Raw genomic sequence first — 24,958 nt, 5'->3', positions numbered from 1 at the left:
AACAGTGCTTAGACGATTAAAAACTGCCAAACGAGCCGCATTTAAAAAGTTCTCGAAGCATAAGACACTTGCATTACGAAACCACTACTTTCAACTCAACCACGAATACAAACAGAAAAGCAGACGTGCCTTTTTTAGATACCAGCGAAACGTCGAACGTCAACTGAAATCCAAGCCCAAGTCGTTTTGGAAATATGTGAACGAGCAGCGAAAAGAATCCGGGTTACCATCTTGTATGTCATTGAATGGAGTTTTAAGAACCGACACTAAGGAAATTTGCCAATTGTTTTCCGACAAATTTTCAAGCGTTTTTTTTCGACGAGAACCTTTCCCCACAACAAGTCGCTGCCGCTTCAAATCTAACTCCTTCTCTAGGACGAACCATCAACCGAATTTGTGTCGATAATGCTGCCATTCTTGCAGCAAATTCCAAGCTGAAAGCATCTAGTTCCCCGGGCCCAGATGGCGTTCCCTCGATTTTTGTCAAAAAGTGCATCAGCGGGCTTCTTGAACCACTTCGGCGAGTCTTTGTGCTATCACTCAATACTGGAACATTCCCTTCCTGCTGGAAAGCAGCGCACATGTTTCCAGTTCACAAAAAAAGGAAACAAATCGAACATTGACAATTATCGGGGAATCTCGTGTTTAAGTGCAGTATCAAAACTATTCGAGCTGGTTGTCTTAGACCCTCTTTTTTATCACTGCAAACACTACATTGTAGACGATCAACACGACTTTATGCCTAAACGATCGACAACGACTAACCTGCTCTCGTTCACAACATATGTACTCGATGGATTTGCTGACGGATTGCAAACCGATGCTATTTACATGGATTTATCTGCGGCCTTCGACAAAATCAATCATGATATCGCAATAGCGAAGCTCTCGAGCCCTGTTCGTCGCGGACTTACTGTCTGCCAGGGTGGATTGCCCTACTATCCTCGGACGCCTCGATCTTCAAGCTCGCGTTCGAGCTCTGCGCAATAACTCTCTTCTGCGAGCCCCGTTCAGGAGAACTAACTATGGGCGCCAGAGCGCTGTTACCGGACTCCAGCGTGTGTTTAACAGTGTGGCGACGGCGTTTGACTTCAACCTGACAAGGAATTCGATAAAAACTAAAATAATGCGTATTCTGAAATGTAATTAGTTTAAGAAACCACCATTGGTGACGGTACAACAAATAAACAAATAAACTCAACAATATTCACTTTAATATTCATTGTACAAAACCAATAATAGACACATCTTTGGTAACGCAACTTTACAATATTCCTTCAATTCATCATTCTCAATTTGCTGAAACCTTTTTAAATCAGAAAATTAGTAATATAAACGAAAAAAATATTTATTTCACGGATGGATCAATTCAATTTATAATTTGCATATCAATTTTTTTTTCGCTTGCGCTCTCCATGTTCAATTTTTATTACAGAATTAACAGCTTTATATTTTACATGTTCAGTTATTGAAAAATTAGTGCCACAATCTCATTTGTTCTGATAGTCTTAGTTCTTTATTAGCTCTAGATTATATAAATTTCAATAACAAAACACATCACTTTATATGGATGATTCGAGATCATATTAAAAAAATGAACTCAGAAGGTTTCACAATAACATTTATTTGGGTTCCATCACATTGTGAAATATATGGGAATGAACAAGCAGACAGGTTGGCTAAAATAGGAGAATCAAGAGGTATTTTTTTATGATCGTGGAATTCTTGGTAACGAATACTTTCCTTTAATTCGCCATAAAATTAATATACTTTGGCAACAAGCATGGGATACTAGTGAGTTGGGACATATGTGTCATTCTATTTTACCAAAAGATAAACGTAAACCTTGGTTTTATAGACTAAATGTTAGAAGATTATTTATTCAAACATTTTCTCGTATAATATCAAATCACTATGTATGTAGAAGCCATTTTTACCGCCTTAATATAATCGATTCTTTATTTTCTGAAATAAGACTGAATCTTTTTTCTGCCCTTTCTTCCGTAGGAAAACCAATCTTTCATTCTGTTAGAGATGTACTAAGTAATAGAGATTTTGTTGTCCTTAAAATCATCTTTGTATTTCTAATCAGATCCAATCTTAAACTTTGTTACTTCATAAATTTAATATATTTTCAGTTATTTCAATACGACAACTCATTTATCAAGACAACAACGCTAGCATCACTTGAACTTTATATACATGTGGATAATGAAGCCTAGCTCTGTTATGGTTTTATTTAATTGAGTGAGCTAAATTAGTTTAAGGATTTATTGAATTTATATATTTTGAAAAGAAAAGTAGGTTTTGATGCCTTTTTGAGAAGAGATTACAAAAGCAAATTTTACTCAAAGGGGCTTTTAAATAAATAAATAAAATAAATAAATGACTCCAAAGTAGGCCAAATCAACCGTTTTTGATCGTGCTACGTTTATATCGACAAGAGCCGTGTTTGGAGACACTCAGTTTTGTAAATCTTATATTTCATGGAGCTTTTTGTCACGACCTGCATAATCAGGTACTTCGAAGCGAATTTCGACAGAATTTTGCGTTTCAAATGGTCATCGGTTGGTCTCATCATCAATGACGCAGTACCAGTATTTCGTTAGTGGCGTCGTGTAAAGTTTTTGGTCGCGCGTTTTGGTAACACGTTGCTGGTGTTCGTCCCTATTTGAGAAGTCCTGCATCTTATACGGTTTCTTGGCCCACTAGACGAAACCTTGTGAAACATCTAGTTTTCTGGCCATGTTCCGTTTCGAAATATTCGAATTCCGCTTGAAATGAGCAGTCAATGCTCTGTCTGTTTTTAGGCGTTATTCCTGGTTTTCGCCCTGCTCTTGATTTATGGTCCACTGTCATCCGTTCCAGGAACCTTAAGAGAACATTCGAGACGGTCGAATAATGTAAATCCATCATTTTTCCTAAGACGCGATGCAAAAACTCAGGATTTTGCATGCGGGTGGTAAGATTCCTTCGCGAACGTTTTGCGGATTTTCTTCTGCTAAACTTAGCAGATGTTACACTCTGAAGATAAACTGACCATTTTGTTTAATTTCGGTTAAGGATGAGAAAAGTTACGCAAGTTTTTTCTACACATCCTTTATTCGTTAATTCCTTTCTATTTTTTCATCTTTTAAATTTATATAATACTCAAGGTTCTGTTAAGCTAACACATTTGGCCGTATCAAATAAACAATTTGTATATTTGTCATTATTTCTATTATATAGGTTTTAACCTTAAGATCATTCACTTTTTCAAGTGAATGACCTTAAGGTTAAAACCTCTATAATAGAAAGGGTTAACCAGGGTTAACAGCAAATCTCGCGAAACATCGCGCTTGACTAGGAGTTTGGCCAGAAACGCAAATTGTGCCCCCGTTTTTAGAACTGACAATCCGGCGCTAGTGTAGGCTTTATGTTAGTGTCGGTTGCTGATAAGCCGAAATCGAAACGCAAATTTAATTACTAATTTAGATTTATTAACAGATTCTCATGCTTCCTGAAACCGGAACCTTTTATCGTGATAATACATCAACAAAACCGGAAAACGCTACACACAATTGAGCTATCGGTGTTACCGTCGTAATCATAATAATATAAAACTTTCTTTATCTGAGGTGTTGGTAATGATTTCCAGACGCCAAAGCATTGCAGTATCAAAAACTACGACTTTTCTATCTAATCATAACACCGAACTGAAAGCTTAGAAGCTTTTTGCACCCATGAGTGACCAGACGCTGGGGCTCTGAGAAACTGAGCGTCGTCTGTCGTATGCATATCCGCTCTTCGGCACGTTTGCTCTTCGATCACGCGGTCGGCCCTACCCGGCTAGATATGTAACGCCTTGGATGCTAGATTTTCCGCCACTTTGGAAATCGTTGCTGAAGCAAGCGCGCGCCAGAATACGTAACGGTCGGGCCAAAACAAAGAGTCAGTTCGACGTGAAAAATCACATGATGCGGTTCGCTTTTCTTAGTTCTCTGTTCTGTTCCGCGGGTGATAGTGTTGGTGTTGACTTCGTCGTTGGAGGCTCGTTTGAGTGAGTGAGTCTGTTCTGGATTGATACAATTCTAACGAGATTCGCGTCGGGCCAGACGTCGTTGAACCTCGACCGACAGTTTTGTGAATGGGATGTGTCTGAATTATTAATCCCACCCCAGTACGGAGGATAGTGAAATCGTGCATGTTTATGACGCTTCCCGAATGGGACACCACTCGAAAGGGATTGGAGCTGAGGGCTTTTTTGTGTGCTAAAGAGAACGCATCACATTTACCTTCCAAATATAAGTGCTCATAAAAACCCTAAATAAATGGCGAATTTTGCTGGAAACAGGAGGGATTATATATTTTATTGCTACAGGCTGTGCTTGTTGAAGTGAACGGAGTGCGTCCTTTTCAGTGTCAACGGGAGTCTGGATGCCAGTGGCCTACATTCGTTCCGAAGTTTCCGCCCACATCGACAGCCAGAAGTCAATATATTGATTATCAATGAGTGGTACTTGAATTCTCATGTATAAAACATAATGCCAATGTCAGCATCTCGACCGTGGGTTAGTGCCGCTTGTGTCAACGGTTCACAATAATAATACACAACAGCGGTTCACATTGTTGGTGGTTGGTCTGCACCGGAAGTCACATCGGATAGAAGTGGTGTTATTTCAGCGTACGAAGGGGCATGGACAAGGATTTATTGAGCGCTGCCATCGCGGAGGAAAGGTAAATTTATTACACATTGAGCTTTCATCTCTGCAACAGCGAACGGAGTTGTTTGCTTAGTCGCACCCTTTCTTTGCCATTTTCTCGTTTTCCTCAGGTGGCTTTTCACGGCACTGAATCGAGTACACTAATTTTACGGCACCGTCGCGTCGTTAGTCCGGTGTTTGTTGAACACTTTTTTTTCGGTAGCGATAAATTTTGCTTAGGAGATAATCAACTTTACGTTGATATTTCCTTCCGATCTACTAAATTGTTCGGTGGAGGGTGTGTCTGCTAGGCAGACGGCTGTAGCCCTTTTAGGGTTATTTGTACATAATTTCGGCAAATAGGTGGCAACTTTTCACATGATGCTCCGTAAACTATGGTTTATTAATTAAAAGGATGATAGGTTGCCATTTCGTGTTTCATAATCACTTTAGTCTATAAGCTGTTGGTTGGGACGAGCTCCTACCAAACTACGAAGCGTGGCCCAACGGTCTTGCTAATCAACTGTGAAAACAGTAAACAAAGTTTCAACAAGCTAGAGAAGGTTCGATTTTTTTCAATAAGACGAATATCGGGTGTGGCTTATGAGACTACATGAAAGGTGGTTTAAACTGTCGATTTTGTTTGGAAATACTAAAAATCGTTGATCGAAATCAACGTACACAACTGCTTGGTGCTAGTTATTATATGCGATGTTAGCAATTACATGAAAAAAAATTATACGATTTCGCAGAATTTCGTAATATTTGGTAAAATCGTTCCTCATAGAATAATATTAGGCACATGTTCTTTTATTTCGTGTTTACGGTACCGTTTTCCACATTTGTTCAACAAATCCTGATTTTTCAAATATTGATTTTTCTAAATTCATTACTACTGAACTGCCGAACCGATTTTTATTGTCAATGGCTCAAATAATAGGTCTTTTAATCTTGTTTCAAGATTTCTGAACTTTCAAATATATATGATTTTGCATGAAAAATATGCGTATTAATTAGGTTTTCTTAATTTTCACTGCGGTAGTTCTTGGAAACTCCATTCTTCTATATTTTTTTTGAAAGATCATTTAATTCTGCATAACATACCGGAAAATTAGGCTGGGTGGGTGAGCTAGACGTTTCAGAGACACAATTTTTAACCATCAAACAGGCAAGGTTAAATTGTGATTTCAAGAAGCATCGCTGCCAAGACCCAATGAAATCAAAAACTTCTTTTTTGTCGTTTTATCAGTGAGAGAATCGAAAGCCTGAAAATGTTCGATCATTTGTATTTCAAATTACAAGTTCATTGAAACTAGAGAACTGTAACTGTAAAGGGTCTTTGAGACCCCTTACCTTTTTAACCCTTTCATGCCCAACTTTTTTCTAGTGCATGTAGGGTTTCAAAAATATTTTTCCTTGAAAACGGTTGGCTCAAGAAATACGAAAAGCCTATTTTCATAAAGATAGGTGCTTCCATGGCAGTGCTAGAAGCTGGTCAATTTTTACCTTCTAATGCTCAATAAAATTCTACTAGAATAATTACAATAGTCCAATTACGTGGAAAACATAGCCAACGACAGTCTAAATTGATAAGTTTTATCAGTTTTCAATAATATTGCACCATAACGAAGATATATGAAAAAATCATTTTTCGTCGTCAACGTAAATTGTCCCTGGCAGCACTGCTCCCTCGGAATCCAATCAGACTAATTACAATAATTTCTGTTCTAGAGCTGATCCTTGTGACTATTTATACTCAAATTAAAGACAATAATCACATTAATGAGCCTTACTTGTTTTTGTGAGCAAATCTCGCCTCAATCAAAAGTTGCAGCTGTTTAAAAACGTTGTTGTCCACAAACAACTTGGGCATGAATGGGTTAAGGGATATGAAGAAAAACAATGTTGCACCTCCATACTCCCACATACATGAAGACGCATGATAGTTAACCATATATCTCCATCTCCGAAACGTCTAGCGCCGCTAGCCCAATTTTTCGCTATGTTATTCATAGTTAATAATAAATAAGTATGGAGTTTCCAAGGAACATTGCAGTGAAAATCAAGAAAAACCAAAACGCTATTGTTTCATACATAATATTGTTTCATTTCATAATAATATATCTTTGAAAGTTTTCTATGTTTTCTTAAAATTACAAACCATTTATTTGAGCTATGAACAATGAAAATCAGTTCAGTGGTCCAGAGCCTATAAATGTTGAATAAATTAAACTTTTGAAAAAACCACGATTTTTTCGAACGTGGAAAGCGGCAACCTAATAACGAAATAAAAAAAAAATCGTTTCTAATATTTTTCGATGAGGAACGATTCTACTAAATATTACGATTATTATAAGAGATCGCATACCTTTTTTTCATGCATGAAAAATATTCATAAATCGAAGCGTCACTTTTGTCGGATTTTCTGGAAATCATTTATTTTGCTATTTAGGCAAATTAAAAGAAAACAAGAGAAATTTATATAAATGTTAGTATTTAAAGATATTGCTTAGTCTCTCGTTTGCGAGTTTTAGAAAGGGGTAAATTTCTGCAACTGGTTATCTTTGACAGCGCGAGAGAATGGACAGTGAGAGAAAATATTAACTTTCAGTTTCAGGCAAACGGGGAATCAACGGCATCGATTACACACTCGAACGATCCTCATCAGGCAAGATAATGAAGTCGGGTTGTCCTCCTCGAACCAGCAAGGGGTTCTTGCAGACAGTTTCGTCCCAGCTGCGCGTCGGCAACACACCGAGTTTTGCGCGTGATGTTTGTGCTGTAGGTCACGTGTTTGTTAACTCCTTCGTAAAATATGTTTCGTGGCACCTTGAAGCCGCAACAAACCATCGATGGTGTACCGTACAGTCGGAAGGGGGCACTTCTGAGAATGATAAGAAAAATAAAAGGGGCAGTTAAATCTGTATATTGATAGCTTTTAGGCAGGCGTATACGAGTGACATTTAGAGGAGATCGTGGCTTGCCAGTATATCCCGAACTGGGACATTGGGTGATCTTCCTCGGGCCTGAAGCGAATCCAATATCTAAGATCTGCAGGAAAAATACTTGGAGCATGCCCAGACAATATGTTCGATATCGTGATAACCGTCGCTACAAGGGTAGATACAGTTATTTTCGAGCTCGATGAGTCGGAGATGAGCGTCTATCGTATGATTATTGGACATGAGTCAAACATCACACGAATGAAATCCCACATCCACTCCTCTGAACCAAGGTTTTGTTGATATCTTCGGGATAATGGAATGTAGCCAACTAGATGAAGAATCCGGTAGTCAATGTAGCCATTATTATCTTCTGACAAGGAATAGGCAGTCCACGTATCCTCAGTGGCGTCGTAAAGGGGGGGGGGGTGACGGGGGCAACCGCCCCGAGTAGGAAAATCAGCGAGCGGCATTTCCTACTCAACAAATTTCTATTTCATTTTTTTAGTAATTGTTCAAGTTTCATTAATTACGATAACATCAGTCTATTCTCAACCACCAAAGGCATCAGTCACAATACCAGTGTGTCCTCGGCTGCTACCCAAGCCAGCGTAAACAGTTGCTTTTTCTTCTTTGCATTATCTGAAGAACAAAGAGAACCGTTACTATTATTCTTGTGTGGTGATCTATCAAGATGACTGAGTCTCATTAACAAAATGTGATTCTTCAGGCTAACACGGTGGCCATTGACTTCCGGTATTTTCGCAAAAGACCAAGTATTGGTGATGTGGAACATTTGCTGAAGGTGAAAATGCAGCTTCGGTTTTCAGAAGTCAGCTTCATCCAGTTGGAGTACGTCAGGCACGCGGTGCTGATAACGTTCAACAAATTCGTCTAGGCGAAAAGATTCATTTCGCAAAACAACTTGAAACACGTGCTGGATTGTGACACCGCTAAAATCAAGATCCCTGTGTATATGGATAATGGCAACGTGGAAGTCAAATTACATGATTTGGCACCACGTACTTACAAAGTGGCCATTAAAAGATTCATGTCGTATTTCGGAGAAGTGGAATCCATTACGGAGGACACGTGGAGGAACTACTTTTCAGGTATCTCAAATTGTGTTTTTGTGGTAAGAATGCGGGTAAACCAACCCATTCCCTCCTACCTTATCCTGCAGTACACCATTATACAGTGAACTCTATGTACATATCAAGGACAAATTAACACGTGCCAGGTCTGTGAACAAACGGCACATTATGGACAACCCTGTCCAGAAACCGCTAAGAAAAGCTCATCTACAGAAAAAATGCCAACACTCAGTCCCCAATATCATTCCCTGAGCCACAAACGGTAGCCAAATTTGTGGCTGCTGTTCAAGCAATAATGACAACTGCGAAAGCCGCGTCAAGTACAACAAACTCCTCAGCTAATACAACCAATGAGGGTGCTACTAGCAATGACGGAGGTTTCATGCTCGTGACCCGAAAGGGAAAGAAGTTAGGAACGACACCTGATCGCGAATATCAAGGCAGTAACCCCGATGATGATCCGGACATGTGCGAGTTGACGTAGCTGCAAATATTGCCCCGACACGAAAACGGATCCTCGCGCGCAATGGTAAGTCGCGCGCATGGGATCGGATAGATTAATATTGTATTATTCATTGTTTTTATTTTTTGCATCATGTAAATATATAAAAGACCCACGGCTCTGTGAAGCTGTGAAAAATTAATAGCGATAAAAATCAAGTGCTTGAATTTATATTATTTTGACGACTGTTGATGATTAAAATGGTTGAGAATCAGAACGATGGATGCGATCGAACAAAACTATGTACATAGTGCTCAGTAGTAGTGGGAGTATGCAGATTAATTTGTTGGGATTAAACCAGGGAGCTTTATCATATACAAGGTTTTTGGTCCATTGTTAAGAATCTCTCGACGATCATATTTGGGGAACTGTTGAACTTTTTCTGTAAACATTTTTTTATGGCGGTTTGTCTTTAAATGCCTCTAACTCAAAAAGTATACGTTGTATTTTCAATCTTAGTGCCATTGGAAAGGTGTTTTCTTTTTTTTTAATTGCGGGTACGTTGATACAGCATAGTCAATAAGATAAATGTTCTAATAAGTGTTAGTTTCGTGCGGTAGCGAACGTTGTTCGACCGAAGAGTTTTTTTTGCGGTAAATGGACCCGGCGATTAGCGAGGGGTAAACAAATCTGCAATTTTTTTGTTCACTGGTTTCTAGACGGAAGGTTATCCGAGAGCTTAAAAACGATAAGACCGTTGGGAAGGGCTGAATCCCGGGTGAACTTCTAAAAGTTCTGTGAAGTAATCCACTGCGTGATCGGGATGATCTGTGTGGAAGAAAAAATGCCTTCGGATTGGTTGAATGGCCTCATATACCCTATTTTGAAGAAGGGCTTCAAACTTTTAATTTTGTTTATTGGGGGGCTTTAACCAAATGGTCATTCACCCAAGGGGGCTACAAACTCGAGCTTAATGATTTTCAAGGCATAACAATCCTCAATGCCGCCTGAAAGCTGGTCTCTCGTGTTCTGTTGGGGAGATTGCGCCTGTTGGCTGAATGCTTTGTCGGCGAATATCAAAGCGAGTTTCGAGAAGGATAATCAACGACGGACCAAATGTTTACCCAGCAACAAATTCATGATTTCACATGTGGATTGAAATCATGAATCGGCATATGATACAGTAAAACAATACAAACTGTGGCAGATGGTGCTTGTCCATGGTTTCCCGACAAAACTGATTAATCTGATTAGTATGATGCTGGATAGGATAAAATCAAGCGATACTAAGATCTGATGTTCAAAGTAACGGAACCATCATCACGAGATCTCACATGCTTCTTGACTTTGCAAAAAACTTCGACATCGTAGGCGTTGATCGCAGAGCAGTGGAAAAAAAGGAAGCTGCAAGAATTGGAGCTGCAAGAATTGGTTTCGAGGTGACAATCGATGGGGTACGGTACAACGAATTCATATATCTTAGAACACTAGTGACCAGAGCTAAAAATATTCAAATTCATTGAATGAAAATTCAAAATATTCAGCCGCATTCATTTTCAATATTCAGTGACGCAGCTGAAAACGTCAAACGAACATACCGTCCATTCATCCATGCAGATTTTCATTCGTTTCCGATTATTACACGAAGCGACCGTAAAACAACGAATCAAACGCATCAAAGTAGGTCGTGGCACAATGTAAGCGACGATGATTGTTGTTTTATTCGCTTTACCGGCATTTGAAAACATTTTCCTAGATAATTAGTGAAATGAATATATTGTACGATATTCAACTGAATGAATAGCATGGATATTTGAATGAATATTTTTTCTATTCGCCGCGAGTCGCATCAGGTTCATTTTCAGCCGTCAAAAAAGAGCTTCGATTATTTTTAACTCTGCTAGTAACACATGATAACGATGTTAGCCGCGAAGGATAAAGGCATGTTGCTGCTACGAATATGGTTTACGCTGTCAGCTAAAAACCCATAGCCTAAGGATGCGCGCAAAACTTGCTCTGTTCAAATCACTGATACTCCCAGTTGCTCTATACGGCCATGAGGCATGGATGTTGAAGGATTGTTTGAGAGAAGAATTCTGCGTTCAATACGCGGCAGCACTGTAGAAAGGCGCAGATGCGTGAACCCCCAACGATATCAAGTATACAGCCATGCTGACACTGGAAGGCTGATAAAATGCGGCAGACTACAGTGGGCTGGACTTGAAGTGCGAAATGACAGAAGAGAAACCAGCTAAAGTTATGATCAGTAGAGTACATGGAAGATGACTTCGGGGCAACCCCCGCTCTCGCTGATTGTGCACAATTATGGAAGATGCGGTGGGCGTCCATAGAAGCTGGGGATTGGCGGTCCAAGATCGAGTAACCGGGAAATCTAAAATACATTAAATTATGATTCGGATTACCCGGATTGTTCGGCCACTAAAATAATGATGACGACTGTTAGTTTGTTAACGCAAATCTGAAATTGTGGCAGATGCATCTTGGGCGCCCTATACATATAGGGTCGTTTGGGCGCATATACATATAGGACCCTAAAAATTTGCTACGCGGTCATTTTACATCCGATTTTTAATTTTATGAGTATTCTGTAGTTATTATATCACAATCAGTTGAAAAATTTCAGAGTTATTTATTTACAAATTAGGAATTTGCTCGCATGAACTTTTGAGGGGACGGTTTCATATAAAATTTTCGGAAAATTGATTTTTTTGTTCGATTACGTATACATTTAAAAATATATATGTAAACTTTGAAGCTAAAATTAGAAAAAATAGCGGAAGATACAATTATAGAATCCCTTAATGCGTGACAATGACTCAATAAGGCCTTAAGAGTTAATACGAGCAAGTTTCTAATTTGAAAAATTAATTATAACTCTGCCATTTTCAACCAAATTTGGAGATAAAAAGGTCGTTAGATGCAGAATTAAGTGTTCTATCTAAATTTTCAATAAAATATGAATGTTGAGTAATTTTCCTAATTTGTATGAAAAAAATCACTAAATATTTTGAACAAAAGAACTAATGTCAGTTGGGAAGCTCATTTATTTTTCTGCTGGAAACACAGAAATTTAAAATCGGTTTTAAAAATGACCGGGTAGAAATAATTTTAGCGCTGAAGGTCCCGCAAAACACAAAATTTTTTGTTAGAAATCAAGATTTTGAGGGTATACATCGTTTTTCATGCATTATTTTGTGTTGCATTTGATGAGATCTACATCCACCTATACTGGGTCACTTGAAAAATACTTAAGCACCGTGTTATTTGTAATACTCCAAAAGCACGAAGAAAGACAACGTTGTGATACTTTAGTATGAAGAGTTAATATTTATGTAATATACATTAACCCATTCTTGTCCTACTTTCCCAGGCGTAGATACTGCCAATTAAAGTGTAAGAATCTTATAAGAATTTTTGTCGGAAATAAGTTATAAGTTATAAGTATTCGATATCACCATTGAATCACGATGCACAAATAAAATTACCAGGTGTGTTTAGAAAATATAGAAAAGATACGAAAACATGGTTATTCCACCCATAAGGCTCAATGAAAATGTAAATATTGAACAGCGTTTTTCTCGGCTTGCCGTTTTCAATATGGGACTCTTATGCTTTCATGGGCAGTATAGGGCTCTCAAACAATTCTGTATTAACACTTTGGTGATCAAGTAGCACGAAAAACCTGTTTTGATTAAGATAGGTTTCTCTTTTGCAGTGCTACAATCTGCTCCAATTTGCCGGCCGATACTCAACAAAATTTCCCTACAATGTTTACAATAATCAAATTGTATGGAAAAGGTCTTCGAAGACAGTCTAAATTGATAGGGTTTATCAGTTTTGAACAATAATTCGATTCATAATAGATATTTAAAAAAAATATTTTATACCCATAACAGAAACTGTCCCTGGCAGCCCTGCTGCAGCGGGATCCAGCCATACAAATTACATTTACTTCGGGACTACGGATAATACTTACATACGCTAGTGCTTAAATATATGTATTGAGAGAAAAAAACTTTTAATATTTCACTGAAAAAATCACATAGTTGGCAGCACTGCCGCTAAAAATTAATATTTTTTCTAGACTTTTTTAATAATTTTCTTCAAAAGTTATCTTGCGGTTTTATTCTAGAGTTAATAGAACCGGAGATATGATCAAAAGAAAATCAAGGGTTTTGACAATTTGACAAAACGAGGGGTGCTCCCATGATCTGAAGGGTGGTTCAATTGACACAAAAATTTTGGTTTTTATACATTGGCCCTAAATGAACAATTCCTCCAAATTTGGCTCAAATCCGTGAAGGTCGATTTCAAGTTTGAATCTTTTTTTGATCATTTCGCGTGGAATGACCCATATCCTAATTTAATGTATTATTTGTTTTATTTTTAGAATAATAGAGTACCGGAATAGCCAAAATTTGGCTACCGAAAGGTGCCTATGAAAACAAGGATCTTCCCGACCAGGAGGAAATAACCCAATTATAACTCATGCTGATATTTTGTTACGAAAAATTTCCTATCAAATTTTGTTATAAAGCAGAAACCGTTAGGTGTTAAAATAACAAAAATTCTAACAAAAAATTCTCTACGAATATCACATTTATAACAAACGTTGATAGCAATATAACACGATCATAACAACATGAGATAGCATAATTGACCCCAACATAGCCTGTATTACTTATTGTATAATATCAACGATTTTTGCATGCACGTCTAAAAATAGAATACGAGAAAAATAAAGCATACATTAAGGCGCTTTTTGCTTTGGGAGCAAAAAGATTCATGCATCAAAAGCTTTTATAGCATTGCCAAATACTTGCATACCTGCTGGCTGATTGTTATTGTGAATTTATGACATGCAGATTATTATTTGTCGATATTGCCGCTTTGAACCCGGGTATTCTGAGTTTGATGGGGAAGTTTCCTGCATGAACCAACGACGTTGTTTTCGACTGATGTTTAAAGTTAGCAAAATATTCCACGCTTCCGTCAAGGGCGAAACGATTATAGATGCAGAAGACGTTTCCAGAACGCACACATTGAACTTTGCCCAAGCCTAATTGCTCTTTGTTTTCCTGGTGCCATACGCTTTGTTTTTATGAAGTTTTACTCACCAATACAGCTATCTATATGACGATAGACTGAATAGCTTTATAATATCTTTTCAGATTAGGAAAGAGGGGCTATTTTTAGATTCTAAATAGTGCGCTTTGGCGCTTCTCTTGTACGTTAACGTGTTTTACGTGGTTTTTAGAAATAATGTCGATGCGACATGGTAACATTGAGCGGATATTTTACGTACATTATTTTACGGAGAATACGAGAAATCTTATTTAGGATTCCGCATAGATTCAAAGCAACAAATGTGTTTTCAGGTTTCAAAATAAGTCTCTTTTGGGGATTTGTTATTGGCATTTTTGATATGGGAAAGACTAAACAAACCAGTACAATTATCTCGCACCCAATAAATTGCTAGAAATGCAAATCTTTCACAGAAGTTATATCTATCAACTGCGAATATAACAGATTTATGAGAAAATTCGAGAAATTGTTGATGTTTGTTCGATGGGACGGATTCTTGAATATTTCATGTTATTTCTGTTACACATATTTTTTCCAAATTTGATTAAATTTTAAGGAGAAAATTAACAATATTTTTGCATGAAAGTTTTTAGATATTTCAAGGATTATCTAAAACGCATTCAAATCACTTGCCAGTTCAACCATTAAATATACTCATGTAAACTCAAACACTTTTTATGCGGAGGATAAAATAAAAAAGTCGCGATAGTTTAAAAATTTAAAAAACGCACAAACTAGAAAGCCACAAACTGGATAAGGTTTAAGTGTTCATAAAAACTTGCATAAATTGGAGAAATCGCACTGAAAGTCTTAACAAGATCCTCAAAATACACTACGAAAATTTTGGAGATCAGTATAATATATCAGATAGTTTTTTGTAACCCGAAAATACGTTTTCGCAATATGCAGCATAGATTAGAGGAAAATTAATTATATACTCATTAGACTAAGCCATGAAAACTAGTTTTAAGATGCTTTTTGATTTCAATTCGCGTATCTTTATTTCATCTGGACTGCTTGATACTTCCTGCATATTTTTCGAAATAAGTTTTATAGGAAAATTATAATCTTTAGAAGAGTTCTTTGATAACTTCACGATTCCAAAGCTTGCTATGATAATGGCTTTAACATTTAAATCGTACGCCTCCTACTCGAAGTTATGTGTCAGACGAGTGTCTCAGAAAATAGGCAATGTCATCTCTTAATCCAACTGTAACCAAGTAAGTCAATCAAACACCTCACTGACAAGTTCTCCGACCAGGAGCGGATCCGGAAAAAAATTTCGGAGGGGGTCCAAAATTTCGACTTTAAAATGTTCATTGTACAATACGTAATATGTAATATCCTCATTTAATTAAAATCAGTTTTGGTAATCGAATCTGGTTTGCAAAAATTTTGAACTTAGAATGAATTTAAAAAAGAAACTTTTTTGAAAATTATCAAGATGTTAAAAATTTTCGGGGGGGGGGGGTCCGGAACCCCAAGACCCTCCCCCTGGATCCGCCACTGTCTCCGACCAATTGCATCTAAAACTTGTCCATACTCAAAACGCGAAATTTTGAAAATCCAAATCAAAAAAATCAAAAACTTAGAAAATTCGCGTTAAAAAGTTGAATTACGACGCATAAAAAGAGACCTCAGTGTATAAGCAAATATACTGTCATTTGTGTAACCGTTAGCGTTCAAAGATAACTGTGAAAGAATATATAACTTACAGTAACATCATCGTTGTACGCGTACATTAATATCATATTATTAATCCAATGATAGCACCAGAAAATATAATCTTGATATAAGCTTTCTTGCATTCCTGATCGGTATATCATAAAGATAACACAGCGAGTAATTTATATCAACATGAGATATAAATTTGATAGCTTTCTGTTATGATGTTCTGATCGGGTTTTCTTTGAAATTTAGATGGAAAATAGTTTTCGAACTCAAAACATGGATTTTACAGTACTGGTTCCTTCAACAAAAAGTTGTATTTTTGTAATATCTTCAAGTTTGTAGAACATATTAACTTAATTGAATAATGTTTAAACATGGAAACGAACTACCGATTTTTAGGTATATTTACAAAAAACACAAAACGAGAATTAGGTTTGATGTCTGTAGTATCTTCGACGAAGTTATTCAAAACATGATATTTCACAACTTTACTGAATACACCTATCCTCTTATTTTTTTTTATTTTTTACTTTGGTACTTTACCTACATTTGTCCTACATTTTTTGGATTGGTCCCACTGTGCAGTGTATCTCCAAATTATGAACAAGAATCATAACAAAAACTAAACATGTCCAGGGAACAACCACAGTAATCTAACCAAACATTGCAATGTAACGCCATGTATATTTTTGGCACGTACTAGTTTTTTGAAAACACAGTTTCATGGATACGAAGTTTAATTTAGTAGGTTTTCGAAAATTGCTCAGTTCACGAAATCGTGACTTTTTGTGCATGAATTGATTAACTGATTTTTTCCGTATTGACAACAGTGCTCGTAAAAAGCTGAACGTGGCTGAATAAAATTAATATTTCTTATTTAGAAGAGCCCAAAGAATCTCTAGAACATAGTTAGAATTATCACACGATACGTTTTAACACGTTTCACAACAATTATTCCGATAACGGTAGATTGAATTACTTCAGACGCTCCGAGTCATAAAACGTTGCGACCATGAAGGCCCGGAAAAAGTTTCTCAAAGTATCATTCGTAACATATTCCACTTCCCCGTATTTCAACTTGATTCTATGAATTAATTTTAAATCCTTGCCGGATGCTAAATGGTGTAAGCGATTTAGATTTTATCGTACTCCGTGTATACAGCCATCTTGGTTTTAGCGTTGTTATCGACGTTATGATGCATGTTGTTCTTCACTATGAACCTTTCTGTCGCCACCAAACTACGGAACTTATCAGTACCAGATTACGCGTACCATGAAGTTGGATTTGAGACACTTCCGCAAGCTTAAGCTCCGTCTTTCATCAAAATATTTGGCACGATAATAAAAAGGAGCCTTATTCCATCGGATCATTTATTTCATTCTGTTATCTGTTCATTTCCTTTTGTAATATATGCTTATACCCTCAAAAGAAGATGTATGGAAGGCAATCATGCAAAAAATCTCTTTTTCTATTTGCCCAGGCTCTGGAAGGAGATATAGAAGAAAGTTTCGTTGTTTTCAAGGGGAGAGTTTGAAAGTGATATACTGAACCCCTTTTGAAGTTTTTCTACTGTTTGTGATCATATAGTCGTGTCTCGACTGTTTTTTGTTTTCTTCTAAATAAGGTTTCCTGTTCTGCACTATGTATTTTCGGTTTCAACAAATGTTTCACTTCGCGATCGGATGAAAATCCTATTATTCTATCACTGTGTTAATTTGAACATTGGATTTAGCCAGCACAATCGCGTGTCTTCACACGTTTCACTTAATACGAATACAGCAGGAATATCCCTTGCTAAAGGTTTCAAGCATCGCATCGTCACGTTTCATTTTGTATTTATTTATTGTTTGCAGACGACTCGGACAAAGGTTGTGATATATGCAGAGTTTATGTCTAGGTAAATTAAGGTAAATTACCCTACAATTCTGAATAACAACAATTGTTTCTCGGGCTTGAGTAATACTATTCGTATCCTCAAGTCTGCGAACCTTCCGCGCGTTTTTTTAAAACATATATATAAACATACCAGCCGTATCCACCCCAACAGCTCAGCTGGGGATAAGTATTATCGGTGCTCAAAGTAAAATCCCAACAGGAGATTGTTAGAGCGCTAACAATAATGCGCTTACTGGTACGATAATTACTTAAAGATCGACGAGAAGCATTGAAGGCCAAAACAATGCCAGCGATGTTTATCGTCTTTTGATGTGTTGTGTAATTAAGCTCTCGTCGCTAATGACTGGTCGGAGTGGTGGTACCGAATAAAAACACTATATGGCTCTTTCAAGTATAAGAATTTTCTACGTCCTACATTTGCACCAGTTTGAAGTAATGACGTATGTACTTGCCTTCTCAATTGGTTGATGTTATTGCTTATTTTCCATTAGCTTCAAACTGTGAGAATAAAATAAATTTTTTGCACTGAGTTGTAGCACGTGAGTGGATCATCTTCAAACACGTGATTTTCCTCAATTTTGCTCCACGCTATATGCCAATGCCTGATACGTACAGCATAGAGTATATCGAACATAAACATGTGGTCCCGTTTATTTTCTTCTAAGGTATTACGTTTTCAATTGGAACTTGCCCCAAGACTTATCTTTGTGTTATCTTCTGTATTTCTACTCTAGCGCAACTTTATCGTTTAGTACAAATTCGTGAAGAGTACATTCTCAAGTAGTACACTCAAAATTGATTCAAAATAGATCACATTTATCTTATTTATATCCACTTAAAATGTTATAGTCCATCAGATCTGTAAAACGAAGAAGGCCGATTCATAAAATTACTGCACCGACCCGATATTCAACCCACGACCGGTATCAGTACCCATCATTCCAACATTCCCCCAAAACAATAATAAGAAACAGAGAAATATATATATATATATATATATATATATATATATATATATATATATATATATATATATATATATATATATATATATATATATATATATATATATATATATATATATATATATATATATATATATATATATATATATATATATATATATATATATATATATATATATATATATATATATATATATATATATATATATATATATATATATATATATATATATATATATATATATATATATATATATATATATATATATATATGAAACATGCAAGTCGATGTTTTTCGGTTGTCAGTTTGGAGCAATAAAACGAGATTGGTGGGGTGGGAATAAAATAAGAAATAGTTGAGGGATGATTTCCAACGAGCGCTCACTCTCATATTCAGTACGGCACTGGCTGTTACGTGTGGATTGTGTGAAGATGGCTTTTGCATGTGCTTTTGTGTAGAATTTCGGAAGTTGTTAGGGAGCATTAGAAATAGCTTACTCCACAATAAGAAATAGAAATCAAATCTAGAAACCAATCAGCACCATTTTGAACGTAAAACTGTCAATTTTGTGTCAACTCAGTTGTCAATTAATTCCAATTGAAAATATGCTAAAACACACCCTTTATAAACAAACATTATTGTTTATCTGGGTAATTTGAGTGGAAATACGTTTTGAGTAAGTTATTGATTATTATAGATTGTATCTCAGCTTCAATTAACGCTTTTTTAGTCATAAATCAAGTTTTCAACAATGGAATACTATAGAAGACTTGTTTTTTCGCTGGAATTTTTTCAGATTTTTTTTCGGTTGGTTGAATACAGCCAAAAAATGGTGGACAATTTTTTTAAAGTTTTGAAACATGTTCAAGTAAGGTACTTGATAAAAACGGCCATGTTTAGTGAAAACAGTGACAAAATATGGTAAAAATTTACAGTTGTGTACAGGACACGACCACGGTGACATTGAAAATGTAGTGTACAATATAATTCGCGGCGTCGGCGGTAAAACATAATGATGAGTTATGTTCTATCAACGACCATGCGGTAAACTTTGGTGAAAAGCTAAACTCCTACCAGCAGAAGGCAATGGATTATTCACATTTCGTTTCAATCTTGTCCATATGAACCTGCCTAGTCCTAGTTTTCTGTGTCATGTTTATAACTGATTCGCTCTATAATACCTATCTTCCATTTTCATTGCTTTCGTTTCTCTGAGTCTTAAATTTGCCGAAAACAGCCAAAAATCGATACAATAATCGAAATATCGCACGTTTACTTTCTTCACGGATATGGTCGGACAAAGTATTCATTTTGTCGAGTAGTCGTTGACAACCGGATTGTCAGACATCAATTGAGTTATATACAATCATACGTGGATTAATCTATATGAAATGAAAAAACACCGTTAAATTTTACGAATACTTCAAACATTTTAGATCGTTTGTCATCATATTAAAAGTATGTACAGTTTTTCCGCACATATATGAAAGCTAAAAAGAACTACTTAGACAGTGCGAAACAATGCATATGATATGTATTTATTTAAAAATTTATTTATTGCGTATTTAAACCTACTTTTGTTGAGTCGATAAGGTTCAACTTCGAGTTAAATTACAATATATTTCTTTCATTTTATTTAAATGACTTAAAATTAGCGAATATTTTAGTCACGCTTCGATTTTCGCTTTACCATTTCGATCAATGCATACCGTTTGAAACAACAGCCAGTACGGTGCCAGGGGCCATGCATAAATCACGTAGCACTTTAGGGGGTAGATGGGTGTAGCAAATTTGTGACGATATGTGACGAGGGGGAATATTGTGACAAAATATTACGAGGGAGAGGGAGGGGTCGAAATTCGCCAGAAAAATGCTACGTCATTTGTGTACGGCCCCAATGGGTAGAGTTATGATATGGGTCAAGCTAATTAGGACTCAACATTTTCGATACGCACAAATTTTAATCTTTTATGTTGAACGAGTACCTAAATAAACCGAAATGAGCAAGACAGTGTGCCGGTGTAAATACATCGAGTTTCTAGGTGTTCCACGAAGCTTAAAACAATCGGCTTTCCAAATTTAAGAACCGTCGATTTGGTTTTTGTCAGTTTATAAACTCTAGTGTCGCAAAAAGCAACGCGGTACTAGATTCATCGCAACGGCATGCTCTTAACTAGCACTGAGTGCCGTAACTCTCAAGTTGTGGTGTGCAAAGCAGTACACGGCGCACTGCATAATTTAAATATATCTGTCGGCTACTGCTATCGTCTCCGCTCCGACCTTCGACCAGAGAATGAGCTCGCCCGAGCAATGCTGAAAGTTATATATCCGAGGATGACGTCATCCGAGGATGACGTCATCACAAGTGCTTGGCCGCTGGATGCCTAGACCTGTCGTTGTCCCCACCCCCAGCGGTATCAGTGATCAAATGCAGCACTCATCGCAGCGAATTGTCAACATGCCTGATTGCCACTGCTGTTCTTTACAACCCGACGTTCGACGGTAGAATGAACTCGCTCAGAGAATGATATTGTTTAAGTAGTCGAGGATGACGTCATTCATAGAAGCGTAGTGTGCTGGGTGCTCAAATCTGTCGTACGAGGCGCTATAGGCATGATGTTACTTATCTGGCAAAAAAGCAATAACTGATTCAAACAGGCACCTGGTTCTTTTATTTATAACTTTTCGTGTTCGTTTGAGTCACTAAGGCGCTCCTTATTGACGGCTCTGCCGGGGATAGATTGACTGATGTATGGGAGTTTTCACGTTTTCCGAGATCTATTCATTTTTGCTTGTTTTTTACAATGGTGTGCTATTGAAATACAAAAACACTATAGCAATAAAACATAATTTCAGTTAATTCCGGATTGTTTGGTGATAGCCAGACCGAAATCCGTTCATAAATAACTAAGTTATTAACGTTCAAAATAGTGACGCAAAAACGTGCCATCGTTTGATTTTAGATTTTAGATTGACACCCTGCCCCAAATAGTGCTGTAAGACATTTTCAATGTCAAAAGGCCGAATCATTCAAGACCATAAAATACTCAAAATTCAACTTTTAATCGCCATAAATGAAGTGTGACCTATTCGCCACCCACTTTAAAAGCACATTCAATGAAACAATTTCATCTGCTGATCAAATTGCGCGCGCTTGTAGAGACACTCCATTGAATATTTGTCCTTTGAGAAGCTTCACTGTTACGTATCGTCAGGTTACAGCAGCAATCAGCAAGCTGAAATATTTAGTCACTCTTGGTCTTGACGGCATACCTTCATGTGTTCTCAAGAAATGCGTGCATGCATTAATTTTGCCGTTGACAACTCAATTCAACAATTACCGTAAAACGGGGTATCTTTGATCAAGTGAGACTTTTTTCAGTAACGTACGATAAGATGATTCCCTCTAACAAAATCATCAAAACAAAATAAAAACCATATTCTAAACATGTTCAGCATCTACCGGCAACGATTATTTTGTCGTTTAGTGTACCTTTTATGAACAGAAATTGAAATTGAAAATGATACAACTTTCATGCATCGTTTCAATCTGTTCAAACAATTCTTTGTATATAAATAAAATCAACCAACTTCAACTGAACTGATCACTTTTTTAGAAACCGTAAATATTTTTGTCAAATAATTCATTTAAAAAATCCGAGATTTTTAATGCTAACTATTTTATTTCGACTATTTTCCTGAAAAAGTGCGATAAAAGTCGGCCGTATCCTTCCAATAAATTTTGTTTTCTTACGATACGACACAATAATGGGTCAAAAATCGCCTGCTGATATGCAATCTACACAGCATTTGGAGCGTTATTTCGATACACATATTTTGCTGATCATAGTTACCCCGAAAACAACGAATGAAAATTTACAACAAATTTATTTTATTTTAATGGTAAAACGAAATAAATTACCAAAAAATTTGGACGTTTTCAATCTATGGGTACCAGTACTTCTTTTAAAAATGCAAACAATTAATTTACATCTACCTAATTTGAAGAGAGTTATTCGAAAAAATGCAGAAAAATTGATCAATGTTCCCCCGTTTTACGGTACTTTAGGCAGTACTGTTATCCTTCCAGCTGGAAAAGGTCAGTTATGTTATGAGATCGGCGAAATGTTAGAAATTACAGAGGAATTACATCGTTGTGTGCCTGCTCCAAACATTTTGAGATCCTAATGAACAATGTGCTCTCTGCATCATGCCAAAGCTACATTTCTCCTGATAAACATGGATTCATCCCAAAAAGATCAACCTCCACGAATTTCGCTCAGTTCATTTCATTCTGCTTGTGTAACATAGACGCTGGTGCTCAGATCGACACTGTATATACCGACTTGAAATCAGCATGCGACAGAGTTGTTCATGCAATACTTCTGGGACGGTTGAAATTAATAGGAGTGTCTTTTGATATGATTCGTTGGCTCGAATCATATCTGAGAGATTGAACGCTTGTAGTATAAATTGGATGTGTGTTCTCTGACCCATTTGCGAACAACTCGGGTGCTCCTCAAGGAAGTAATTTGGGCCCACTTTTGTACACTCTCTTTATCAATGATCTAGCTACAGTATTACCACCGGGATGTCGTATTTTCTACGCTGATGACGTTAGATTATACATGATCGTCAAGTACATCAGGGATTGCTCAGCTTTAACACAGCTCTTGGACACTTTCAATGACTGGTGCTCCTTAAACTCGCTTACAATTAGTATTAACAAGTGCAGTGTAACATCGTATCATCGCAAGCACAAGCCGATTTCATACGACTACTGTATTGGAGATCGGAATCTTGAGCGTGTACTACAAGTGTGTGACCTTGGATTCTGCACTCACTTTCCGACCTCATTTCGACTATATTATTAACAAGGCAAACCGCCAGATGGGTTCAGGTTTACAATTTCTATTGAAGTTAAGGACCCTCTCTGTCTCCGCGCACTGTACTGCGCATTGGTACGGTCGATATTGGAATCTAACTCCATAATATGGTGTCCGTATCAAGCAACATGGATAGCAAGAATTGAAGTCATTCAAAGAAAATTCGTTCGATATGCATTAAGACGCCTTCTGTGGTAGGACCCTATTAATCTTCCGCCATACGAAGACCGCTGTAGATTATTAGGTTTACACACGCTTGAAACGAGAAGAAGAGTAGCCCAAGCTGTTTTCGTCGCTAAGAACCTTCTAGGAGAGTTAGATACGTCGGAATTATTGGCTCAAATGCACATCTATACACCGGAAGGTGTGCTGCATCAACGAAGCTTTTTGCTGTTGGAACATTGGAACTCCCTGTATGGTGGTCATGAACCGATTCGCTTCATGTCTGCCACATTCAACGAAGTGTTTGCGTATTTCGACTTCAACGTGTAATATACTACCTTCAAGAATCGGCTCTTAGGGACTTTCTGACTTGCCAGATATTTACTGACGTTTTTAAGCCAATTTGAGAAGTGTTAATGTTTCACTCATATTGGATTTTCCCCATCCCATCCCCATTCATTAAGACCAACTAGGTCAGATGAAAAAAATAAAATAAAAATAAATGAATAATAGTAATAGTCTATATGTACTCTTCGGAAAAGCCTTCCGAATAAGGGAGTATTTCAGTTTTTTCTTTGCTTCATGTAGAAAATACGGGTTGAATCCTAAACGGAGTTTGAGCCACTGATGAGGGGAGCCCCTTAATGGAACTTGAAATTTGCTTAAAACGCTTTTGGACATTGCACTGTTCGGAAAATTATTTAAAACGAGAAGCTCAAGCAGCTCTCTCTGAGCTTGAGCTTGTGCGACCACCCCTGGGCTGCTACTCCGTTATCGATCTGGACTAGCTGAAGTTGCACAGAGAATAAGTAGATAATTATGCTTGGGAACAGCGAAACATCTTTCAATGTGCAACTACTCCTGGTAATCCTAAAGTATTAATCAATACCGGCGCCGGCCAGGCACGAACGTAGATCGCGGAAGGAAAGGGGGAAGGAATGGTTAGTCCGATACTTGCTTTTGCTAGAGGCCGAATTTACTACTGCGCACTCCACAACTATCACAGGAGGAGGATATTTTTGTTAGTAAGAGTATTAAAGTTGGATCACTTCTTCTTTACCGACGCCAGAGAGGTGACTTCACTAATCTGGACTAGATATCGATCCACCA

At 37.1% G+C, this 24,958-nt stretch overlaps 1 protein-coding gene across 6 annotated transcripts in view; it reads left to right on the top strand.

The window, feature by feature from the left end:
• Positions 1-24,958, top strand: part of LOC131684449 (GTPase-activating Rap/Ran-GAP domain-like protein 3) — a 446,130-nt gene that overhangs the window by 132,157 nt on the left and 289,015 nt on the right. The window contains exon 1 of one of the 6 annotated variants that reach the window (XM_058967348.1): positions 3,931-4,716. The exons of the other annotated variants lie outside the window; for them this stretch is intronic. Within the exon in view, the coding sequence (XP_058823331.1) occupies positions 4,676-4,716 (41 nt within the window). The 5' untranslated portion in view covers positions 3,931-4,675. Of the gene's footprint in view, positions 1-3,930; positions 4,717-24,958 lie in introns of those variants that run through there. 6 annotated transcript variants of the gene reach the window in all.

This window comes from Topomyia yanbarensis, chromosome 2 (assembly GCF_030247195.1).
Source record: "Topomyia yanbarensis strain Yona2022 chromosome 2, ASM3024719v1, whole genome shotgun sequence".
In the NCBI taxonomy this organism is placed as follows: Eukaryota; Metazoa; Arthropoda; class Insecta; order Diptera; family Culicidae; genus Topomyia; species Topomyia yanbarensis.
The sequence above is the reverse complement of the archived record's forward strand: the minus strand, read 5'-3'. Positions and strand labels throughout refer to the sequence as shown.